The sequence below is a fragment of the Manihot esculenta genome, chromosome 3 (genome assembly GCF_001659605.2).
Source record: "Manihot esculenta cultivar AM560-2 chromosome 3, M.esculenta_v8, whole genome shotgun sequence".
Classification (NCBI taxonomy): Eukaryota; Viridiplantae; Streptophyta; class Magnoliopsida; order Malpighiales; family Euphorbiaceae; genus Manihot; species Manihot esculenta.
Window position 1 is genome coordinate 28,775,560 of NC_035163.2, and position 26,178 is coordinate 28,801,737.

The 26,178-nt window shown below is 26.9% G+C and overlaps 3 protein-coding genes across 3 annotated transcripts; 1 reads left to right on the plus strand and 2 right to left on the minus strand.

Moving 5' to 3' along the window:
• The first annotated feature begins 486 nt into the window (after window positions 1–486).
• Window positions 487–3,624, plus strand: LOC110610484 (tuberculostearic acid methyltransferase UfaA1). The gene is made up of 15 exons (XM_021750419.2): window positions 487–704; window positions 790–918; window positions 1,087–1,189; window positions 1,281–1,376; window positions 1,482–1,525; window positions 1,605–1,728; window positions 1,827–1,889; window positions 1,958–2,017; window positions 2,116–2,277; window positions 2,381–2,454; window positions 2,543–2,636; window positions 2,776–2,912; window positions 2,985–3,065; window positions 3,216–3,321; window positions 3,399–3,624. The coding sequence occupies exons 2-15, from the start codon at window positions 791–793 to the stop codon at window positions 3,492–3,494; spliced, it is 1,368 nt and encodes a 455-aa protein (XP_021606111.1). The 5' UTR covers window positions 487–704; window position 790; the 3' UTR covers window positions 3,495–3,624.
• A 9,085-nt stretch (window positions 3,625–12,709) lies between these two features.
• LOC110610485 (tuberculostearic acid methyltransferase UfaA1) lies at window positions 12,710–15,751 on the minus strand. Its single transcript, XM_021750420.2, has 15 exons — window positions 15,611–15,751; window positions 15,399–15,527; window positions 15,143–15,245; window positions 14,956–15,051; window positions 14,838–14,881; window positions 14,631–14,754; window positions 14,462–14,524; window positions 14,332–14,391; window positions 14,073–14,234; window positions 13,898–13,971; window positions 13,717–13,810; window positions 13,441–13,577; window positions 13,291–13,371; window positions 13,014–13,119; window positions 12,710–12,928 (listed from the first exon to the last, which is right to left on the minus strand). Exons 2-15 carry the CDS (start codon window positions 15,524–15,526, stop codon window positions 12,833–12,835), a joined length of 1,368 nt encoding a protein of 455 aa, XP_021606112.1. The 5' UTR covers window position 15,527; window positions 15,611–15,751; the 3' UTR covers window positions 12,710–12,832.
• A 6,234-nt stretch (window positions 15,752–21,985) lies between these two features.
• On the minus strand, window positions 21,986–24,730 carry LOC110610486 (tuberculostearic acid methyltransferase UfaA1). The gene is made up of 14 exons (XM_021750421.2): window positions 24,551–24,730; window positions 24,346–24,448; window positions 24,158–24,253; window positions 24,039–24,082; window positions 23,829–23,955; window positions 23,678–23,740; window positions 23,552–23,611; window positions 23,288–23,449; window positions 23,135–23,208; window positions 22,952–23,045; window positions 22,684–22,820; window positions 22,530–22,610; window positions 22,297–22,402; window positions 21,986–22,209 (listed from the first exon to the last, which is right to left on the minus strand). The coding sequence occupies exons 1-14, from the start codon at window positions 24,649–24,651 to the stop codon at window positions 22,114–22,116; spliced, it is 1,344 nt and encodes a 447-aa protein (XP_021606113.1). The 5' UTR covers window positions 24,652–24,730; the 3' UTR covers window positions 21,986–22,113.
• Between the last annotated feature and the right edge of the window lie 1,448 nt (window positions 24,731–26,178).

Here is a 26,178-nt window from a genome sequence, read left to right on the forward strand (position 1 = left end):
ATAATCGTGCATTTAAAATCCTCACCTCACCTGTGATCCAATCCTTCAGGTGGAAAAAACGCCGTTTAATATTTATTTATTAAAATCAATTAAAATATATTTAACATTGTTTTCATTTTTCGGTTCTATAAGGTGAAAGCTACTTTTTTCTTTAAATTATGTGAAAGGAAAAAAATATTTTTATTTAATTTATTTGTAAAATTATATTTATTGTTACATGTTAAAGTGATTATTTTAAATTTTCACTTTTATAAGGTGAAAGTATATTTTTATTTTAATTGAATTATAATAAAAGAAAAACTTAAAGAATTTAAGTATGAAAAGATTAATAAATTTAAATTTATATAAGTTTTATAAATAATTTATATAATAAATATTTAAAATCAATTATAAAAATGAGTTTTTATTTTGAGCAAAAGAACTTTTTTTTAAATAACTTCTAAATATAGATAAAGAAAAAAAAAATTTTTTTTGAAGTTATTTTCAGTAAGAGAAATGGAGGCTTAAATTCTTATTCAAAGAATGCATGGATACAAGGGAATTTACCTTGAGAGCACCTGACGAATTAACAGTACATGATTCCCAAAAGATATAAATTGCATATTCGAATATTTTTTCAGGGAGCCCATTCAAGACAGATTTTAAAAGCGATCACTGCCATTGTCATCCATTGTTCCATCTTGAGCGTTATCATATAATTGAAGGTGAGCTTCTTAGCGTAGCATATAGCTTTTCAACTTGTGTGTAGCTCACGATCGATCTGATAACGTCTACTTCTGTGAACTGTAGCATGGCCGCTTCAGAAAGCTTTGATTCAGTGAGAAATCAAGTACACAAGGCACCCTCCATGTTGGAAACTCTAGGCCGACGTACTGTTACTAGATTTCTGGGATCCTTCATCTCCACTGGCTGCTTAATGTAATTTCCACTTCTGTTAGGCTTTTGCTTATCATATCACGTTATATTAAAAACCAACCTAATCTGATCAGAATAATTTTCATATGACGTTTGAAGTCCACAAAATTTATGTACTGAACTTGATCTTTATATATATTATCTGATAATGTACTTTTTGCCATTTCTCAGCTTGCAGGAAGCAGGTGGCACAGATCTCACTTTTGAGGGAAGTGGAGCAAAATGTTCCCTAAAAGTACATTTGAAAATTCGCAGTCCCCAGTTTTATTGGAAGGCATGGCTCTTTCTTCATAAATTGTATACCAGAAAATAATATTACAGAGAATTCGCACCGCATTAACAAGGACGTGAAAATTTTTTGGCAGGTGATGACACGGGCAGATGTAGGTCTTGCAGATGCTTATATCGATGGAGATTTTTCCTTTGCTGATGCGGGTGAAGGCCTCGTAAATCTTATCATGGTGAGATATGCTATTGCTCCGTTTTTCTTTTCTTTTATTTTCTCCTTTATAAAAAAAAAGAAAAAAGTTATTTGCTTTTCATCTCCAATTTTAATCAATTTGCAGTTACTGATTGCCAATCAATCTGCTTCAAAATCCAACAAGAAAAGGTACAACTACCAATATGATTAAGTAGTTCTCGTTGTTGGATATTTGTATGTTAAATATTCAAGTTGGGATGGACTTCAGGGGTTGGTGGACGCCGTCGTTATTCACAGCTACCTTTGCATCCGCCAAGTTGGCGTACCAGCGTGTTTTAAGGCAAAATACTCTTACACAAGCTCGCAGGAACATCTCTCGTCACTACGACCTGGTATCAGATCATTATTCGTTTATGCCAGGATAAAACTGGGCTCAGGAGAATTTCTCAACTTTAAGCTTTATTTCTAACGTTGTGGTTCGTGTTTCCAGAGTAGTGACATGTTTGCTCTGTTCATGGGTGAAACCATGTCATACTCCACTGGAATCTTTAAGGTAAACAAGTAATCTCATCTATCCATTTATGATACTATTTATTTATGAGTGTATTTATTTGTTCATAGACGGAAGATGAAGACTTGCAAACAGCACAGATGAGGAAAATTTCTATTCTGATTGAAAAAGTGAGCTCAATCCACGATTATTTTATCAATTTTCTTTTTAGAGTTTTACGTGGTGTTAATTTACACATGTACCCATTCTTCACCTGGAACCAATCTAGGCAAGAATTGAGCCGAAGCAGGAAGTTCTGGACATAGGTTGTGGGTGGGGAACCTTTGGCATTGAAGTCGTGAAACGAACTGGATGTAAATACACTGGCATTACTTTGTCTGAGGAACAGCTGAAATTTGCAGAGAAGAAAGTGAAGGAAGCTGGCTTACAGGTATGTGTCGAGGCATAGAGTACAACTGTATTACCTTAATATATATCTTTAAATCCTTAATATATCTTTATTTAAAAAACTTACGACCAATTCTTATTGTCAGGACCATATCAGCCTTCAACTTTGCGACTATCGTCAATTGCCTGAAACTACTAAATACGATAGAATCATATCTTGGTGAGTTCAATCGATATCCACAAAAATATTTGCAGCTGAGCATATCAAGTGAAACAAAATTTACAGTTAGAATGGTGCGTGTTTTCAGTGAAATGATAGAGCATGTTGGACATGAATACATGGAGGAGTTCTTTGGTTGCTGCGACAAATTATTGTCAGAAGACGGACTTTTTGTTCTACAGGTAATGCCATAATGGAATCAATTACAAACACAACAACTAACTTATTCTGGGTGCTAATTACATAACTAAGACGATCACAGCAGCAAATTACAGAAGATTCCCAAAAGAGAGAGATTCTGAAATTTTTATTTCCCCTCAGTTTATATCAGTTCCAGATGAATATTACGAGGAGTACAGGCGGAGTGCAGGTTTTATTGGGGAATATATATTCCCTGGTGGATGCCTGCCTTCATTCAGCCGGGTAATATCAGCCATGAATGCTGCCTCAAGGCTCTGGTATGACTCACTATTCAAATAGGCTGCTACTTATTCTTTCTAATTGTAACAAAATAATATTCTCTTCTGCAGTGTGGAGCATGTGGAAAATATAGGAAGTCATTACTACCATACTTTGAGACGCTGGAGAGAAAATTTCTTGGACAACCAGACGTAAACATATTATTATATTTTCACATCTCATGTCAACAATAAAATAAATAATCTGACATATTACAGAAAATACAAACAAACATATGAGATATATTATAATCTTAGTTTAGCAAATGATTTTAATGGTCACTGGTTTTTGTTATTAATTAGCAAAATTCTGGCCATGGGATTTGACGAGAAGTTCATTAGGACATGGGAATACTACTTCGATTACTGTGCAGCTGGATTTAGGACATATACACTCGGAGATTATCAGGTAAAACTAATTAACGATGTATTAGTATACATGTTAAATTTATCAATGAACAAATGAAGTAATTATGATGCATGCAGGTTGTATTCTCTCGGACTGGAAACATTGAGACATTGGGGTATCCATACAAAGGATTTCCATCAGCATATGCTCACTTGTCTTCCACACAAGGCTAATCAACCAATTCAGTTGTGTTCTCTTTTTTATACCCTCAAGTTCAAAGAAGAATTGTTGGGGTGGATGAGAATTTTCATATGTGTAATCAAATAAGAAATAATTGGGCAATTTCATGATATTTTTCTATTAAAGTAAGTGGGTATATATACAGATTACAAGACCTTGTTAAAACAACTCCTAATAATCCTCTATCAATCAATTAGTCTATGATTATATAATCTCTTATGATTATGTATTATGTTCACACTCTAACACTCCCCGTCAAGTTGGATCATAAATATTTATCATGTTAAAATTGTTAGAAAGATATTTTATTTGAGGCCCATTTAAAATTTTGGTGAATAGATCACCTAATTAGTCTCCTGTTTTCACATAACTAGTGGAGATTAAATTTTCTTAAATTTTCTCACGGATGAAATGACAATCAACTTCAATATACTTATTTAGTTCATTGTATACTGGATTGGAAGCAATATAAAGAGTAGTTTGATTATCACACCAAAGTTTCGCGGATGATGCAACATCTACCACTTTTGGATCCCACCTAGTCAGTATTAGAAAAACACTCAAGTGCAGTATGTCCATGATCTCTGTAGAGTATACCGAGTTCAGGATCCCTTTATAGATAACATAAAATTTGTTCTAAATCGGCCCAATGTCTCACCATAGGTGCAGACATGAACTGGCTTACAACGTTTATTGCAAAAGCAATATCTGGCCGAGTCATCACTATAAGAAAGTTCAGCTTTCCAACCAACCTCCTATACTTCACTGGATTATCATAAGGGTCTCTATTATCTTTTGTAAGACATATATTAGGAATCATTGGTGTGGTACATAGTTTAGCTCTCATCTTCCTAGTTTCTGCAAGTAAGTCAAGGACATACTTCATTTGAGACAGGAAATTTTTTCTTTTACTCCTTAAGACTTCGACTCCTAAGAAATACTTAAACTGACCCAAGTATTTGGTATGAAAACTCGCATGCAAGTAGTTTTTGAGAGAAGAGATCCCTGTACTATCATTTTCTGTAATGACAATATCATCAATATATACAACAAGGAGAATAACACCAGTATTTGAATTTCTATAGAAGACTGAATGATCACACTTGCTTTTTTTCAACCCAAATTTTTGAACAACTTTACTAAACTTTCCAAACCATGCATGGGAATTCTGCTTTAAACTATACAAAGATTTCTTCAAATGGAAAACTTTTTCATACTCCACCTGAGCAACAAACCCTGGTGGTTGCTCCATATATACCTCCTCTTGGAGGTCACCATGTAAAAATGTATTCTTGATATCTAATTGGTGTAAAGGCCAATGCTGAGAAGGAGCTAGGGAGATGAACAAGCGAACTGATGTCATTTTTTAGCCCTAGGTTTGGGCATAACCTTTGCCGACAAGACGGGCCTTAAGCCTTGCTAATTGACTTTGATGGCAAAAACTCATTTACAGCCCACAGCCTTCTTGCCAGATAGTTAATCAACTAGTTCCCTAGTATGATTTTCATCTAGAGTTTTGATCTCTTTAAACATTGTATCACGCAATCCAGAATGAGTCATAGCCTCTTTAACTGTCTTAGACAAAGAAATGGAATATAGAAAGACAATTAAGGAGGTAGAAGAAGAAGACAGGTGATCATAAGACAGAAAGTTAGCAACAAAATAGATAGATTTACACTGTCGTTTACCTTTACGAAGACTAATGGGGAGGTCAAGGTCACTCGGTAGTGGATTTGATGGCAAAGAAGATTCTGGTACAGGACATGTATTATTAGGTACTAGTCTCCGAGAGTAAACTTGAACAACTGACGGTTTAACAGAAGGCTGAGTATTCGGAGGAATGTTACCATTAGATTTTTCAGCAGAAGACATACTCGAAGAGGTCCCACCATCAGATATGATTCTATAGATGAGTCACTCATCATCATCCTCTTGATCAGGAGAGATTTGTGCAATAGGATAAAAAGGAACTTGCTCGGAAAAGACTACATCTGTTGAGACCAGATACTTGTTGAGGTCTGGAGAGTAACACCGATACCCTTTCTAAAAGCGAGAATATCCCAAAAAAACACACTTTAAAACTTTAGGATCAAGTTTAGTCACACGAGGTCTGACATCTCGAACATAGTAAGTACTGTTAAACAGTCGTGGTTCGAGAGGAAATAATAGCTTTTTAGGAAAGAGGACATTATAAGGAGTATTACCGTTTAGTACTGCGGAAGGCATGCGATTAATAAGAAAGCATGCAGTAGAGACAACATCAGCCTAAAATTGCTTAAGAACTTGTATTTGAAACAGTAGAGCTCTAGCAGTTGCAAGGAGATGTCGATTCTTCCTTTCAGCTATTCTATTTTGAGTGGGTGTATCAACACCTGACGATTGGTGAAAAATATCATGTTGAGTCATATAAGCCTGGAATGATTCTGATATATATTCTTTAGCATTGTCGCTCCGTAAAATTTTTACAGAAACATTAAATTAAGTCTTGATTTCAGCACAAAAGGCAGAAAAATGAGAAAACACTTATGAATGATGCTTTATAAAATAAATCCAAGTCATTCTAGAGTAATTATCCATAAAAGTGATAAAATATTTGAATCCAGTCATAGATCCAACCGAACATGGACCCTAAACATCTGAATAAACTAATTCAAAAGCAAATTTAGCTCGTTTATTGACTCTAGGACTTAAAGAGTTTCAATGATGTTTTGCAAAATGACATGACTCAAATTCCAATAAAGATATCTTATGAAATTTAGGATATAGCTTCTTCAAAACCGGTAAAGAAGGGTGTCCCACCCTATAATCTGCTTCAAACGGAGACATGACACTGGAGCAGGCAACGGACTAAGGCACCCATGCCTCCAAAATATAAAGACCCCCAGATACATGTCCTTTACTAATAATTTGTTTCGTCATAAGATCCTGAATGAAACAATGATCAGAAAAAAAAAAAAAAAACACAACAATTTAGGTCTTTGTTAAGTTTATTCACAGAGATTAAATTAAAGACAAAATTAGATAAACTTAGCACAAATGATAGGGTAATAGAAGGAGTAGATTTAACAATCATAGAACCCTCAACATTATAGGTTGACCCATCAGCTATAATAACAGGAGAATGTGCTCTATGAGATTGAATGCTAGTAAAATTATGAAGATTACCTGTCACGTGATCCGTGGCACCAGAATCAATGACCCATTTATATAAAGAGAAAATAAAACACGTTTTACCTGTCTCAGTCGCTAATGAAGATGTTGGGATAATTTTAATAATATGAGTTTTACTGTGAGAAACCATTTCAACCAAAACCCTATACTCCTTACCTTCAAATGAATTAAAGTAAAACAATAAAATCTAATTCAGTGAACAGTGTCAAAAAACACCTCCACTCAATATCCAAATGACAAACGAACCACAGATCTGACAAAGGGGTTGCAAGGTGACTTCGGTATCCTCCTTAGGTGGACGGCGAGAGATAAATATGAGCTCTAAATTTCCAAAAATTTAAAACTTGACAAAAGAGAAAAAAAAAATTAAATCTCTACTGGAAGGACTCTAATACTATGTAATCAAATAAGGAATAATCCGGCAATTTCAGTATATTTTTTCATTGAAGTAAATGAGTATATATACAAATTATAAGGTCTTATTAAGACAACTCCTAATAATCCTCTATAAATCAATTAGTTTATGATTATGTAATCTCGTATACAGATTATTCATATTCTAACAATGTGAAAAAAATATTTTCATATCTAATGAGTTGATTTTAAAAGTGGTCTGCTTATTTTTAATTGAAATTAGAAAAAAATATTGTCATATCTAATGGGTTGATTTTAAAAGTGGTATGCTTATTTTTAGTTGACATTAGAGTGTTTGTTTGAGTTGTATTTGGTGGGTTTATTAGATTTGTAAAGACTTATCCATTAACCTAAAAAAAAAGGAATTTTCTGCTATAAATAGAGAGAAAAGTTGCTGGAAATTGAATTTTTCCTTGTATTACTCTATTTTTATTAATGAAGTTAGAAGTTGATTTTTCTCTTTGTTTTTTTTGTGTTATTTTTAAATTTTAATAATATGTTTGTTAAAGTTGAAGATTCAATTGTTTTATTATTGTAAATTTGATTTTTTTTTCCTTATAGAAATCGTATTATCGGTATTTTTAGTTGATATTTTTCATTTTTAATTAGTTATTTTTTATTTTAACTCACTATTTTTTATCCTATTTTTAACAATGAACATAATTTATTTTGATTTTTAACAAGAATTTTGCATGTGAATCTGCCAATCTAATAGTCCATATTTTCACTTTTTCTCCCTCATTTTAAACTCCTAATTCGGTTTAGGAGTGTGAAGCTTGTTTACCGGATTGGAGGCAGAGCTCGAGCTCTTTTGCATAAAATAAAAATAAAAAAATAAAAAATTATATTTACCTCAAAAATATTTTTATAAAAAAATTTTATTTATAAAAAAAAATTTATTTATAAAAAAATGATAATTTTTATAAAAGTATTTATTAAAAATAGATAAATTTATTAGTTTAAAATTATTTTTTATTTTTAAAAGTATATAAATATGAAAAAAATTAAACAAATAATTATTTTAAAAAATTACATAAAATTGTTATAATAGATTATATATTTTTAAAATTTTTATTAAATTAAAAAAATTTAGAATTTTAATAATAATAAAAGCACGTTAAAATTTCATATCATCATATCTTTTTATATTAAAATTTATTAATAAATTTTTAAATTTATTAATAAATCTAATAAAATTATTAATGAATGAAAATCCGTTAATAAAATTCATTCATACATAGCAACTTTTTTTTATAGTGTATTAAAAAATTAAAAATAGTTTTTAGTCATATTTAATTATAAATTAAAAATTATTATTTAAGCTAATTGGTTTAGGGGATAGCCCTCTTAGGTCCATAGAGCTATGTAAGTTTTTTTTTTTTTTCAAATTATACATAAAATTTAAAAAAATTAAAATTATGTTTGCCCTAAAATATTTTTAGATTTAAAATAATTTTTATTCCAAAGTGAAACTGTCAAAGTTCACGTCAAGCATACCAATTTTATAAAAAAAAAAATTATAATTAAATGTCAGAACATAACCACTAGTATATAAAGGTAAGATATTATTTATTAAAAATAATTAAAATATTTTTTAAAAAAATTAAAAAAATAATTAATAATTAAAATTATTATTAATTATGAAAAATTTATATAGCAAAACACTTTTTTTAATAATTATTTTTATTTAGTTTTTTTGAAATTAAATGTATATAAATATGAAAAAGAATAGATATTTTAAAGAAAAAAATTTTAAAAATTTAAAATATTCATTAATTAATTTTTAATTACTTAAATATTAAAAAATATAGAAAATATTTAATTAAAAATATTTTCTATGAAACGATCAAAATCTAAAATATATAAATTTTATAAATTTTTTTTATATTCTTCAATAACTTTATCTTTTAAAATTTATATAAAAATTTATTAACGAATTTAAAATTCATTAAAATATTCACCCATGAACAGAGCAAACATGTCACTACTCTGGAAACACATGCCACAACATTAGAAATAATTAAGCTTCAAGCGGAGAAATTTTAATTAGCGCGTGCAGTTTAATCCTGGCACAAACGAATAATGATATGATACCAGGTCGCAGTGTCAGAGAGATATTCCTGTGAGCTTGTGTAAAAATATTTTGCCTTAAAACATGCTTGTACACCAACTTGGCCGATGCAAAAGTAGCTGTGAATAACAACCGCGTCCACCAACCCCTGAAACCCATCTCAACGTGAATTATTAACATGCAAAGATCAAACAGCGACAACTACTTCTGAAATCTGATTCGTAGTTTTACCTTTTCTTGTTCGATTTTGAAGCAGAGTTATTGGCAATCAGTAGCTGCAAAATGATTAAATTTGGAGATTAAAAACAAATAATTTGAGATTAAAAACGGAGCACTTGCATATCTCACCATCATAAGATTTAAGAGGCCTTCATCAGCATCAGCAAAAGAAAAATCTCCATCAATATAAGCATCTGCAAGACCTACAACTGCCTGTCAAAAAATTTTCAAGTCCTTGTCAATGTGGTACGAATTCTCTGTATAATATAATTTTCTGCTACGCAATTATGAAGAAAGACCCATGCCTTCCAATAAAACACTGCGACGGATCGAAGAAAAACACTCCTAGGCATGTTTTAACCACCATATGTGAGACTTTCGAAGAACACTTCTCACTATTTCTAGGCAGAGAGAGCAAATTAGCATATTACCTAAAGGACCCCACTAAGATGTCACTCAATAGACAATGCACAAAAGCCTTTAATTACATAACAAACTTACATGAATTTATTTCTAATTTAGTATTTAGTATATTTTCAACCAAATATTTAACCCACTACAAAATTTTTTCTTTTTTTTAATATATTTTTTTCCAAGTAAATCTCCCTCTTTCAATTTTTTTTCTTTTTTTAGTTTAATAAATTTTTATTGTCACTGTACGTAACTTAACTATATTCCAATTAAAGAAAACAGAGACATTTCATTTTATCCATTACTTAAGTTTTGATTAAATTACATATTAATTCTAAAATTGTATATCTATTAAATCTATTATTTATTTAAACTTTGATTATGCAATATAATTAAACTATTATTCACTTGGTCTAATTCTAATAAGGTAGTAAAATTTTCAAATAAAACATAATTAACAAATTATTGAATTTATTCAAATAAAGTTAAGCACAAATCTTAAATCTTTCAAAATTTTCTACAAACTTTAATTCTCTACTCTTCCTTTTCTTTCCCTTTGAAATTTTATTTTTTCCTTCCATATAAGCAAATAAATCATATTAATACAACATCCTTCATAAATATTTACATAAAAATTATATTTAAAATTTTTAATATTTAGTTATTATTCACTCTTTCTTTTTAATTCTTCCTCTACCTTGAATTTTTAATTAGGGAAAGGACTTGATGAGTTGGGTGGAAAATTGAAAGAAAATGGAGTTGAATTAAGAATTTAGGAAAAATTTGGGAATAGATGGACGTCACTCTTTTGGGAGGAAAACGGTTTTTTCTAACTTTTTTTTTATAAAATTAATTTGATTAAATAGCTAGATTGATCCACTTGTCTTTAAATTAAATTTTATTTTATTTTTTTATTTTTTTTATTCTTTTTCTTTCTCCTTTTATTTTTTTATTATCATTATTATTATTTTATTTTTTTCGATGTTACAAATTTAGAATTACTTAAAATTATTACCACTACTCATAACAAAAAAGAAAAAAATTGAAAATAGAATATATTTTTTTTAAACTAGTACTCCTTATATATTAATTAATAAAGAAAAATTAAAAGTAATACATCCTTTCTAATAATCATCGATTATTATTTTTTTTATAAAATTAAAGAAATATATATAATATATAGGTTGTCTTATTTTTTATTTGATAATTTTTTTCAATTATTAATATTTCATTTATTTTTATTATTTCTTAGAAAATATTTTTAAAATAAAAAATTAAAAACTAAAAATCGCAAATATTAATTTTTAATAAATTCTACAAAACCATTATATTTCTTTTCGATTTTTACCATATTATTATTAACAATTATATATATATATATATATATATATATATATATCTTTCAATTAATTTATAAAATATATATTTATTTTATTATTATAAAAAATTACTATTTAATTCTCATATTATAAAAAAATTTATTAATTAGATTCTTAATTTTAATAAATTTATTAATAATTTTTTTTATTAATTTTAATTTTAAATATTTTATTATTTAGTTTTTATAATATAAAAAAAATAGTTGATTTCTTACTTTTATATCTATTATTATTTTCTCCGGACATTTTAAATTTTTTATAAAAAAAATTTACTATTTAGTTCATTTAATATGACAAAATTAATTAGTTGATTTTTTAATTTTTAAAAATATATTAAAATGTCTTTAGAGTATTTAAAAATATACTAATTAATTATTTTATTAGTTTGTCCATTAAGTATTTTAGTATTTAGTTCATGTGCTAAAAAAAATTATTATTTTGCTTCTTAATTTTACAAAAATTTTTACTAGTTAATTCTATTATTTTGAGGGCATTTTAATTTTTTTTAATATTTAATACCTAAAATTAATAGCGAGATTAATTAATATATTTTTAAAATGTTATAGATATTTTAATATATTTTTTAAAATTAAATAATAAATTAATAAATTTTTCAAATTTTTTTATTTTTGCAATGTTTAATGATTAAAATTATTATAGAGATTGATTGATACACTTTTTATAATTTTATAAATATTTTAATATATTTTTAAAATTAATAAATTAATTAATAATTTTTTTATATTACAATAATCGATAATAATTTTTTATTATAATATTATATACTTTATAAAAATAATTTAATATTATTTTTATATGTAATTATTCATAAAATTATTTATATCATATTTTAAAAATATATTTTTATTACTTTTATGTAATAAAGTATAAGTTTATTTTTAGACAAATAACTTTTAAAAAGCAAATATTTTTAATTTTTGTAAAAATAAAAAAAGTCGTACGCCTTACCAAACACATCTTTAATTATCTTCTTTATTTTTAATTATTTCTCTTATTTATTTTTATCATATATATAATACTTAAAATTGTATTAAAAATAAATTATGAAAAGTGAAATAAATTCTGGAATTTTAAAATTAATATATATATATATCATCGTACTATGCAGAATTTAGCATTTTCTCGTCTATTCTCTTTGCATTATTAGATCTGGAATAAAGAAAAAGACGAGTAAAGGGAAAATGATTGTACTGTCCAAGTTCTGTATTCTTGTGATGTGAACCAGTAAACAGGGAAAAGTTCTTTTCTTAAAAAAAAAAAGAAAGAAAGAAAGAAAGAAAAAGTTCTCGTTTATTATAATTTTTTTTTTTTTTTATCATAAAGAAGAAAAAATTTGGGGAAGCTAAGTTTAAGCTTCCAAAATGAGACTTATCCACCAGATTCTCCTCAGCCAAACAGATCAGAAGGTGGAAAATAAAAAGATCAAATTTCAGAAAATTAAGATCCTGAATATCAAAAATAGGAATCTAATAAAGAAAATATATAAAAGCATTTTAAATTAGAGTTCGCTGGAAGAGAGATATTAATGAAAATTTTATATTGATTATAACTAGGACTTTCCAATTTCCATCCAATGGAAAGGATTTATTTATTTATTACTAATTACATAACAACTAATAAAAAAGAACATAGCTTAGTTGGTTGATTAGCCTTGTGTGGAAGACAAGTGAGCATATGCTGATGGAAATCCTTTGTATGGATACCCCAATGTCTCGATGTTTCCAGCACGAGAGAATACAACCTGCATGCATGTTCTTTGATAAATTAAATTAAGAACGGACAACAGAAATTAACATGTATACTAATAAAACATTCATTTGTGTTACCTGATAATCTCCAACCGTATATGTCCTAAATCCAGCTGCACAATAATCGAAATAGTATTCCCATGTCCTAATGAACTTCTCATCAAATCCCATGGCCAGAATTTTGCTAATTAATAACAAAAACCAGATCCCATTAAAATCATTTGCTAAACTAAGATTATAATATATCTCTCATGTTTGTTTGTATTTTCTGTAATATATCATACTAATTATTTTATTGTTGATTTATATACATAAAATTATTAATTAGTTTCTGAAAATATAATAATATGTTTACCTCTGGTTGTCCAAGAAATTTTTTCTCCAGCATCTCAAAGTATGGTAGTAATGACTTCCTATATTTTCCACATGCTCCACACTGCAGAGGAGAATATTATTTTGTTACAAGAAATAATAAGTAGCAGCCTAATTGAATACCGAGTCGTACCAGAGTCTTGAGGCAGCATTCATGGCTGATATTACCCTGCTGAATGAAGGCAGGTTTCCACCAGGGAATATATATTCCTTAAGAAAGCCTGCACTCCGCCTGACCTCCTCGTAATATTCATCTGGAATTGATATAAACTGAGGGGAAATAAAAATTTCAGAATCTCTCTCTTTTGGGAATCTTCTGTAATTTGCTGCTGTGATCGTCTTAGTTATGTAATTAGCACCCAGAATAAGTTAGTTGTTGTGTTTGTAATTGATTCCATTATGGCATTACCTGTAGAACAAAAAGTCCATCTTCTGACAATAATTTGTCGCAGCAACCAAAGAACTCCTCCATGTATTCATGTCCAACATGCTCTATCATTTCACTGAAAACACGCCATTCTAACTGTAAATCCTGTTTCGCTTGGTATGCTCAGATGCAAATATTGTTTTGGCTATATTACTGAACTCACCAAGTTATTATTCTATCATATTTAGTAGTTGCAGGCAATTGACGATAGTCGCAAAGTTGAAGGCTGATATGGTCCTGACAATAAGAATTGGTCGTAAAGTTATTAAATAAAGATATATTAAGGATTTAAAGATATATTAAGGTAATACAGTTGAACTCTATGCCTCGACACATACCTGTAAGCCAGCTTCCTTCACTTTCTTCTCTGCAAATTTCAGCTGTTCCTCAGACAAAGTAATGCCAGTGTATTTACATCCAGTTCGTTTCACGACTTCAATGCCAAAGGTTCCCCACCCACAACCTATGTCCAGAACTTCTTGCTTCGGCTCAATTCTTGCCTAGATTGGTTCCAGGTGAAGAATGGATACATGTGTAAATTAACACCACGTAAAACTCTAAAAAGAAAATTGATAAAATAATCGTGATTGAGCTCACTTTTTCAATCAGAATAGAAAATTTCCTAAGCTGCGCCGTTTGCAAGTCTTCATCTTCCGTCTATAAAAAAATAAGCTCCCCTCATAAATAAATAGCATCATGGACGGATAAGATGAGATTACTTGTTTACCTTAAAGATTCCACAGGAGTATGACATGGTTTCACCCATGAACAGAGCAAACATGTCATTACTCTGGAAACACAAACCACAAACGTTAGAAATAATTAAGCTTCAAGTGGAGAAATTTTAATTAGCGCGCGCAGTTTAATCCTGGCACAAACGAATAATGATCTGATACCAGGTCGTAGTGTCGAGAGATATTCCTGCGAGCTTGTGTAAGAGTATTTTGCCTTAAAACATGCTGGTACACCAACTTGGCCGATGCAAAAGTAGCTGTGAATAACAACGGCGTCCACCAACCCCTGAAACCCATCTCAACGTGAATTCTTAACATGCAGAGATCAAACAGCGACAACTACTTCTGAAATCTGATTCGTAGTTTTACCTTTTCTTGTTCGATTTTGAAGCAGAGTTATTGGCAATCAGTAGCTGCAAAATGATTATATTTGGAGATTAAAAACAAATAATTTGAGATTTAAAAACGGAGCACTTGCATATCTAACCATCATAAGATTTAAGAGGCCTTCATCAGCATCAGCAAAAGAAAAATCTCCATCAATATAAGCATCTGCAAAACCTACGTCTGCCCGTGTCATTACCTGTCAAAAAATTTTCAAGTCCTTGTCAATGCGGTGCGAATTCCGCATTATATAATTTTCTGGTATGGAATTTATGAAAAAAGACCCATGCCTTCCAATAAAACTGGGGATTGTGAATTTTCAAATGAACTTTCAGGGAACATTTTGTCCCGCTTCCCTCAAAAGTGAGATCTGTGCCATCTGCTTCCTGCAAACTGAGAAATGGCAAAGTACATCATCAGTGCATAAATTTTGCTCGTCCGACTGAATTCAAACATCAGTTGTGAATTATTATGATCAGATTAGGATGGTTTTATATATAATATATATGATATGATAAGCAAAACGCTAGCAGAAGTGGTAATTACATTAAGCAGCCAGTGGAGATGAAGGATCCCAGAAATCTAGTAACAACACCTCGGCCCAGAGTTTCAAACGTGGAGGGTGCCTTGTGTATTTGATTGCTCACTGAATCAAAGCTTTCTGGATCGGCCATGCTGCAGTTCACAGAAGTAGACGTTGTCATCGATCTTGAGCTACACACAAGTGGAGAAGCTATATGCTAAGCTAAGAAGCTTACCTTCAACTATATGATAAGGATGAAGATGCAACTATGGAATTAGAATGGCAGTTATTGCTGTTAAAATTTCTCTTGAATTGGCTTACTCAAACAATCTTCCAGCATGCAATTTATAGCTTTTTGGAATAATGTAAGGAAAACATCATTTTCGGCATTCTCTTGTATGTTTGACACTTTAAAAAATATCAATGAAAAAATATTTTCTTCGTAAAAAAATAAATTTTTTTTATATAAATTATTACTTTTTATTTTCTAGTCTTTAATAATAATATTATTATTATTATATACAAATTTTATTAATATCTTTATATGTTAATATATTAAAAAATAATATATTTTTAATAATATATTAATATATAAATAAAAATCCTAATTTTTATGTATTTGAGAGTTTCACAGCGGAAACCTCCTCTTCTCCCTTTCCTTTTTCTTCTTTTGTTTTTTTATATTCATTTAATATTTATAGTAGGTTTGCTTACTGGATACTATGACTCAGGGGTGGAGGGAAGGTACGGCAAGAGACATGTGTCGTACCGACGATCGAAAAATATTTTGAAGAGGGATAAAGGTGCCGCAGCGACGCAGTCGATGCCCTACCAAAGTGAAATTCCTGACTCCGCCACTGCTACGACTGATAATTAAATCTTAATAACAAATAAACATTCTAAACTTTTAGTAAAATATATATAGTTGTTGTTTATATGTAAAATAATAAAGAATGACATATTTTATATTATTTATTTATTAATGAAATATATATAAAATTAATAATTTATTATATAATACATATGATATTTAGAAATATTATTGAATATATAATATAAATTATTTTTTAATATTTTTATTGTATACAAATAAATAAACATTATAATTAATATACTTATTTTTATAATATTTATATTTATTTTATAAATATAAATAATTTATTAATATATATTTATTTTATTACACAATAAAAATTTTCTAAATTACTAATAGATTTTAATTTGCTAATAATATTAATGAATTTAGAAATTCATAGTTAATTTTTAATATAAAAAATTTTATGTAAAAATTTTATCAACTGATTTCAAATATATCAATTATTTATTGATATTATTAACTCATTATAAAATTTATTGGTAATTTATAAATATATAAAATAATTAATGTTAAATTTAACAAATCTAAAAATCTATTACTAAATTTTATTATTAAATTAATTAGTAAAAAAACTATTAAATTTAACAATGAATACTGTCTATTAATAAATTTATTGATAAATTTAAAATAAAATTTTATAAAATTTTTAAATTTTTTTCATTATTAATTTATTTACTAATAAATTTTAAATTTGTTAATAATTTTTAAAACAAAAAAATACATTTTTTTAAAAATTTAATAAGAAATTATAAATCTATTAATAAATCCATTAATATTCAAGATTTATAAATATAATATCACATTTATTATTCATTTTATATTTTTCTTTTTTATATTTTTTTTCTTTTTTTCTATTATATTCTTTTATTTTTTTTATTACATATTTTTTATCTCTTTTTTTTTCAATCATTTTCCTTTCATCTCTTATATTTTTTCTCCCATTTTCTTCCTCTCTTATTATTTTCTTTATTTTTTCCATAATTTTCCTTTCAGTTTCTCCATTCCCCTTTTCATTATTTTTTTTTTCTTTCCTCTCATTTTCTTCATTTTCTTTTATAATTCATTCATATTAATTTCTCTCATATTCATTTTCTTCTATCTTTTTTTTTATATATATTTTTTATTATTTTCTCTTCATTTATTTTCATTTATAATCATTTATTCTTTTTTTTTCATTTAACTAATTCTCTTTTTACTCTACTTTCATTTTTCCTTCTTTTTCATAATTTTTATTTTTTTATTATTTTAATTTTTTTCTTTCTCTTTTATTATTTTCTCTTATCTACTTTCTATGTATTTCTAATAAATATTGGATATAAATTAAAACCTTAGTAACAATAATAATATAATTTTAAATTTTATTGAATTAATAAAAAATAATTTTAATAATAAAATTTATTATTTAATCTAAATAATAATTATTTTAAAATTATTTAAATTTCTAATGGATTTACTAACGAATCTGTTAATAATTTATTAATGAATTTACCGATAAATTTTAAATTTGTCAATAAATAATTTTTTTTAATTTACTAATAGATTTATTGATTTCATCTCGTACGGCTCAAACAGAACCACCCAAATACCAGTCGAAACAGATATGTGTAATATAAATTTCTTAATCCTATGAATCAACAGTTTTCTCTAAAGATGACGATACGAAAAAAAAGTTGAAAACTCTTTTTTGTGGAAAACTTTATTAATAAATTTATTAATATTATTAACGGATTTAAAATTCGTTAGTAAAAATTTATCAATAAATTTCTTAACAATGAATTATAATTTATTTAAAATTTATTAGTAAATAAAATACCAATCGATTTTTATTGGATTACTAATAATAAAAAAATCTATTAATAATTTAAAAGTTTATTGTAGTAGTAGAAAAATTTGTAGTTAATAAATATTAAAAGGATAGTTCGATCCAAACAAAAAATAAATTCTCATCGGGTATCAACCGATGGAAAAGGCAGCTGATAGGTATCTATCAGCTATCAATGCCTTTTTTAAATAGTTTACCAAATACACAAAATAGCTGTTTAGAAACTGATCAATTTTCAGTTATGAAAAAATATAAATTAAACGCTCTGTTATTAGTAGAGTCATTGGGTTTCAATTCTAATATAGTTTTTGTCAAGAATTAGAATTAGAATCAAATCTCTAAATTATATGATAAAAAATTAATTACATTATATCATAAATTTTAACTAATATCATTTGATTAATACGAAATAATAGATAAGATAGAATAAAAAACAAAAAATTTTATTAAAATTTCTCAAAAATTGAAAAGTAAATTTTTAATAAGATAGACTATTTTTAATAGAAATAAAATTTTAATATACAAAATTACGAAAATATCTAAAAAATAAATAAAATATAAAATTTACTCTTTAAACGATGAAAATTTTGTATCAAACTTTGTGACAAACATGTGACCTTTCGTTATATTTTTTAAAATCGTGCGTCTCGAAATTTTTTTTCTGAAAAGTTATTGTTGATTTCTATTAAACATAGATAACAAACGTTAAATCTCGTCTTAAAGTCTGAGACTAGTTGTTTTATATTATCACACATAAAATCAAATTTCAATATTTTTAAAATACTATTTTAAGCAATTTCAGTAGAGTTTCAGTTTAATTTTAATTCTCATTTGTTTTTTTTTAATTTTAATTTTAATTTTACTTTCTATTTAAAATAATAAATAACTAGCATAGAAGACCAAAATAATAATAAAAACAATAATACTAAAACAAATATTATTAACAAGTTTTAAGAAAAGTTTAATTAAAAAAAATAAAAATAAAGACACTTTTAAAGTTGTTTATAAAATTGATAATTATCTAAAAGTTTATATTTTAATTAATAATATTATTCCATTAATTGATTTAAATCTTAATTTTACAAATAAAATTGAAATATTTTTATATTTATTTTAAAATAATAAATAACTAACATCTACCATCAAAATAATAATAAAAACAAATATTCTTAACAAGTTTTAAGAGAAGTTTAACTTAAAAAAATAAAAATAAAGACACTTTTAAAGTTGTTTTTATTTTATTATAATTCAATTAAAATCAAATCTACTTTCACTTTATAAAATTGAAAATTGAAAATAATAATTTTAACATGTCACGTAACAAAAAATACATTTTAACAAATAAACTAAAAAAATCTTTCTCCTACCTTTCATATTGCTTTGTAATAAAATTTATGTTAAAAAATAAAAAAAATTCCTTGCTCCTTTTAAAAACGAAAAACGAAAACAGTGACTTTAATATGTGATGTAATATATATTTTTAAAAAAATAAAATAAAATTTTTTTCCTTTTAAATTGATTTTATAAAAATGGATTAAAGATAAAAAAAAATTAAAACTAATAAAATTTTAACTCTATTTTTTTAGAATTATAATCTATCACATTTAAAATAAAAATAAAGTATAATGTAGTTAAGTTTTTATTTTATTAAATTCAATTAAAATCAAAATGTACTTTCACTTTATAAAATTTAAATTTTAAAATTTAAAATAATGATTTTAATATATATGTGATATAACAATAAATACATTTTTATAAATAAATATAAAAAAATCTTTTTTCTACTTTTCATATTCATCGTAATAAATTTTTTTTAAAAAAAAATCCTTACTCCTTATAAAAAGTTGTTGCACGGATATCTATGAAGTTTTTAATTTTTTATAAACATTTATTTTATTTTTCATAAATAAAATTATATTATAGTTTTTAAACAATCATTTTTTAGTCACCAAACAAATTGTGAGAATGAGGATGAATAGAGTCTCTTTCTCGCTCTACTTTTCTAATACTGACAGTTGTCATCCGATATTATCTTCTTTCCCTAATTATTAATAAATTGGTGATTATAAAATTTAAATAAAATAAAATAATTCAATAAAGTAAAATTTACGAAAACTAATTAATATTAAAATTAAGTATTTTAATTTTATTTGAACTTAATTCAGTTAATTTATCTAATTAATAATTTAATTATTAAAATTAAAATAATTGACTCTTTCTTTTAAATAAAATTAAATTAATAAACAATTAGATTAGTTTTCACCGTACTCGACAATTCGATTTTAATATTTACGAAGAGTATTTAATCTCTTAAATAAAATTTTAATATTTATGAAGAGTATTTAGCTTGTACGTTAAAGTTTACTTAAAATATTATTTTCGAAGAGTTCTATGGAGCAGTAGCACTGTAGCGTACGGAGACGAAAGGAAGGGAGAGATAGTATATTTAATATTTGTAAATGGCAAAGCATAGTTCAAGCCACAGTGTATTAGGTTTTTATAAGATTAATTATTTATATTTTAAATTAATATAAAATTTAATATACAAATATAAAATATTATATTTAATTTAATTTATTTTGTTAATGAAGTGAACAGATAATAACGTTTTAATAAATTTCTGAAAATATAGGTACTGACTTGTTAATAATGAAAATACTTAATAATTAAATAAGGGGTTTAGTTGAGGATAAAATTATATTTAAATTTTTTTTTTATTTTTATTTATTTTTAATAAAAAAAAATAAAAAAATTATTTCGTTAATGAAAAAAACAGATAAAAACATGTTAATATATTTTAAAAAATATATAGTCTAACTTATTAATAATAATAATAATATATTAAGAACTAAATATATAAATCTCTATTATTAATAAATTGACATAGAATGCTAAAGAAATTAGCTAGACTATAAATTTAAGGGTAAATTATTATTGAGTTACTGAATTTTCACTAAACTAATTTTATATTTTAAATTCACTTAATTAAAATATTTAATATTTTGTTAAATTTAATTTTTTGATGCTTTTATTAAAATTCTTTAAATATTGACTCATATAATTTTAATTAATTATATATATTATCATTCTTTTTTTTTTAAATGTATTTCTCTCCTATATAATTAATAACTGAATGGCTGAAAATTTAATATTTATATAAAGACGTAGTTTTCTCAACCTCTACTTCCAAAAAAGGAAATGTAATGATTCTTTTCCCACCCGAGAGAATTGGATAGGGATGTTAAACGCATAATTATGACGCGTTTGGCTTTTGCACAACTACACAATCCTTCAATAGGTACGTGTGAGCCATCATCCACTCCTTTCAAAAGTGCAAAGTTTCCACTTTGGAAAAAAAAAAAAGATCTCCACGCAATAGATTCTCATAATAAATTTGTGTGATACACGCAGGTTAGAAAAGCTATTGAGAAATAAAAAAAAAAAAAGAATGATAATTAAATAGTTTTTAATTTTTTATTATAACAATTATATAATTCTTTTTTAATTTCTCCTCTTTTTGCAATCGTCTTTAGATTTATCTTCTCGTTAATAAATGTCATTGTAATCAATAATTTTTTACTTGAATAATGATAATTGTAAATAAGGTTTTTAAAAATTTATAATAATAAACATATAATTTAAGAATAAGTAAATATTAATTATCATCTAATAAAATCATTTTTATAAAAATTATTAATTTAACAGTTATATAATTATTTAAATCTTAATTTTTGATATTTTTTTTTGTAGATGAAGGTGCCAGTATATTTAATAATTTTCCCATTGAGAGAATTGGATCACACGATAGTAAACTAATAAAAATAAATAAAATAGTAAACTAATAAAACTAAACTCCAAAAGTGAAAATAAAAATTCAAAGCATGAGGAGACCAAGAACTAGACATAAAAATAAAGAGAAAACAGAATAATTGATGAAAATTTATTGATTATTTAGCATTTTCCAATTTTCGTCCAATTGAAAACATTTATTGATTTTTAGAACAACTAATAAAAACGAGAACACAACTGGTTGGCATGATTAGGCTTGTGTGGAAGACAAGTGAGCATATGCTGATGGAAATCCTTCGTATGGATACCCCAATGTCTCAATATTTCCGGTCCGAGAGAATACAACCTGCATGCATCGTAATTACCTCATTTGTTCATTGATAAACTAAATTAACGACAGACAATAGAAATTAACATCGTTAATTACTTCTACCTGATAATCTCCGAGTGTATATGTCCTAAATCCAGCTGCACAGTAATCAAAGTAGTATTCCCATGTCCTAATGAACTTCTCGTCAAATCCCATGGCCAGAATTTTGCTAATTAATAACAAAAACCAGTGACCATTAAAATCATTTGCTGAACTAAGATTTGTATTTTCTGTAATATGTCAAATTATTTATTTTATTGTTGACATGAGATGTGAAAATATAATAATATGTTTACCTCTGGTTGTCCAAGAAATTTTCTCTCCAGCGTCTCAAAGTATGGTAGTAATGACTTCCTATATTTTCCACATGCTCCACACTGCAGAAAGAGAATATTATTTTGTTACAATTAGAAAGAATAAGTAGCAGCCTATTTGAATTGTGAGTCATACCAGAGCCTTGAGGCAGCATTCATGGCTGATATTACCCTGCTGAATGAAGGCAGGCATCCACCAGGGAATATATATTCCCTAATAAAACCTGCACTCCGCCTGTACTCCTCGTAATATTCATCTGGCATTGATATAAACTGAGGGGAAACAAAAATTTTAGAATATCACTTTCGGGAATCTTCTGTTTTTGCTGTTGAACTCAGTTATGTAATTGGCTCTCAGAATAAGTAAGTTGTTGTGTTTGTAATTGTTTCCATTTTGGCATTACCTGTAGAACAAAAAGTCCGTCTTCTGACAATAATTTGTCGCAGCAACCAAAAAACTCATCCATGAACTCATGTCCAACATGCTCTATCATTTCACTGAAAACACGCACCATTCTAACTGTAAATTTTGTTTTCACTTGATATGCTCAGCTGCAAATATTTTTGTGGATATCGATTGAACTCACCAAGATATGATTCTATCGTATTTAGTAGTTTCAGGCAATTGACGATAGTCGCAAAGTTGAAGCCTGATATGGTCCTGACAATAAGAGTCGGTCGTAAGTTTTTAAATAAAGATATTAAGGTAATACAGTTGTACTCTATGCCTCGACACATACCTGTAAGCCAGCTTCCTTCACTTTCTTCTCTGCAAATTTCAGCTGTTCCTCAGACAAAGTAATGCCAGTGTATTTACATCCAGTTCGTTTCACGACTTCAATGCCAAAGGTTCCCCACCCACAACCTATGTCCAGAACTTCCTGCTTCGGCTTAATTCTTGCCTAGATTGTTTCAAGGTAAAGAATGCATACTTGTAAGTGTAAGTTAACATTATAAAAAACTTTACCGAGAAAATTGATGAAATATTTGTGGATTGAGCTCACTTTTTCAATCAGAATAGAAATTTTCCTCATCTGTGCTGTTTGCAAGTCTTCATCTTCCGTCTATAAACAAATAAATACACTCATAAATAAATAATTGTCATAGATGGATTAAGATAACTTGCTTACCTTAAAGATCCCAGAGGAGTATGTCATTGTTCCACCCAAGAACAGAGCAAAAACTTCATTACTCTGGAAACACAAACCACAAAATTAGAAATAAGCTCCAAGTTGAGAGATTCTTATTAGCCCAGTTTAATCCTGACATAAACAAAAATACCAGGTCATAGTGACGAGAGATGTTCCTGCGAGCTTGTGTGAGAGTATTTTGCCTTAAAACATGCTGGTACACCAACTTGGCCGATGCAAAGGTAGCTGTGAATGATAACAACGGCGTCCACCAACCCCTGAAAGCCATCTTGATGTGGATACTCGACATACAAAGTTCCAACAGCGACAACTACTACTAAAATCATATTCATAGTCTTACCTCTTCTTGTTTGATTTTGATGCAGATTTATTGGCAATCATTAGCTGCAAAACATAATTAAATTTGGAGATGAGAAACAAATAATTTGGGACTAAAAACGGAGCAATTGCATGTCTCACCATGATAAGATTTACAAGGCCTTCATCAGCATCAGCAAAAGAAAAATCTCCGTCAATATAAGCATCTGCAAGACCTACATCTGCCCTTGTCATTACCTGCCAAAAAAATTTTCAAGTCCTTGTCAATGCGGTGCGAACTCTGTATAATATAATTTTCTGCTATGCAGTTTATGAAGAAAGACCCATGCCTTCCAATAAAACTTGGGATTGTGAATTTTCAAATGAACTTTCAGGGAACATTTTGTTCCACTTCCCTCAAAAGTGAGATCTGTTCCACCTGCTTCCTGCAAGCTGAGAAATGGCAAAAAGTACATTATCAGAGAATGTATATAGAGATCAAGTTGTTATACAACGTGATATGATAGTCAAAACCCTAGCAAAAGTGGCAATTACATTAAGCAGCCAGTGGAGATGAAGGATCCCAGAAATCTAGTAACAATACGTCGTCCCAGAGTTTCATACATGGAGGGTGCCTTGCCTTCTGAAGCGGCCATGCTATAGTTCACAGAAGTAGACGTTATCAGATCGAACGTGTGCTGCACACAAGTTGAGAAGCTAGATGCCAAGCTAAGAAGCTCACCTTCAACTATTTGATAACGCTCAAGATGCAAAAATGTATGGACGAGAATGACAATGCTTGCAGTTAACCCATTCTTTCACTGAGAAATTAAGCCTATGTTTATTTTATAGAAAAGCTTATTTGTGATCAATAAGAAAAATCGATCAATAAAAATATTTTTTAATCAAATAGAGAATTAAGTTATTTAAAAAAATAATTTCCTTTTTTTCAAAATAAGAATTTTATTAACGCTATTATATATAAATTTAAATTTTTTTATTTTTTTACTTATAGTCAAAGAATGAAAAATAAGTTAATTTTTAAAATACCCTTTTAAAATATTTTTTTTAAAAAATATTTTCTAGTTATTTTTTTACAAATAAATAGAAAAAAAAAAGAAAATTAAGTAGTTGTTATTATGATTTTTGATAGTACAATTGGAAAAAAAAATTTTTAAAAGAAATTTAAAATTGGGGATTGAAAAAAACAAATCTATATCTCTCAGATTTACTCAGACTAAATATGTGAGTTAAAAAAATTTAATTTAAATATTTATAATAATTTACATTCATATTCAGTACTTTACATTTTAGATAGTAAATAAATTATTTTAATTTATTATAATTATAAGTAAGAGAATTAAATTAAATTTATATAAATTAATGATAAATTATAATATAATTTATAAAGTTTTATTTGAATAATAAAATAGTTTTTAAATATATATTTTTATGACAATAATATTATTTTTTTATTACTCTCATTATTTATTTTTATTTTTATTTTTATAATATTATTAAAAATATTAATAAAAACTTCAAATATAAAAAAAATTATACTTTAAAATATGTAATATTTCATTTTATTAAGAATATTATTAATAAGTAAAATTTTTTAAGTATAAAAAATATATACATAATTTATAATATTTATAGTATTGAATATAAACATTTAGCTTATAAAATATTTTAATATATATTACGAATATATGATATTTGCTCTAATAAAAATTTATTTATAATAAAAATTTATTTAATATAATATGTTTAATATTGTATAAAATAAATATGAAACTGATAAATCTGTTTTTCCTCTTACTCCATAATAGATTTGGTTTTTTTTTTTACTCTATCATATAGGTCTATCATATGAGTCTCTCAATATTCGGTTTGATGAAAGGAACTGTAAAATAAGAAAAGATGATCAGGGTTCTACCGGGGATGCCCCGATGGAGACTCTCCGAAGTTCAAGTCAGATTCATGAACTAGGATAGTATGGATAGGTAAGAGTGATAAAAAAAAATAAAGTAAAAAATATGGAAGAAAAGAGAAGACCCCTTCCTTTTTTACCTGTCCATCCTGTTCCTATTACCTGTTTATGTCACTCAGGCCTGTACGTACGGACGTGTCAAACATTCTCTCTATGCCAGGTTGCCATTTAATTCTCGGAGCGCGTGCGGATA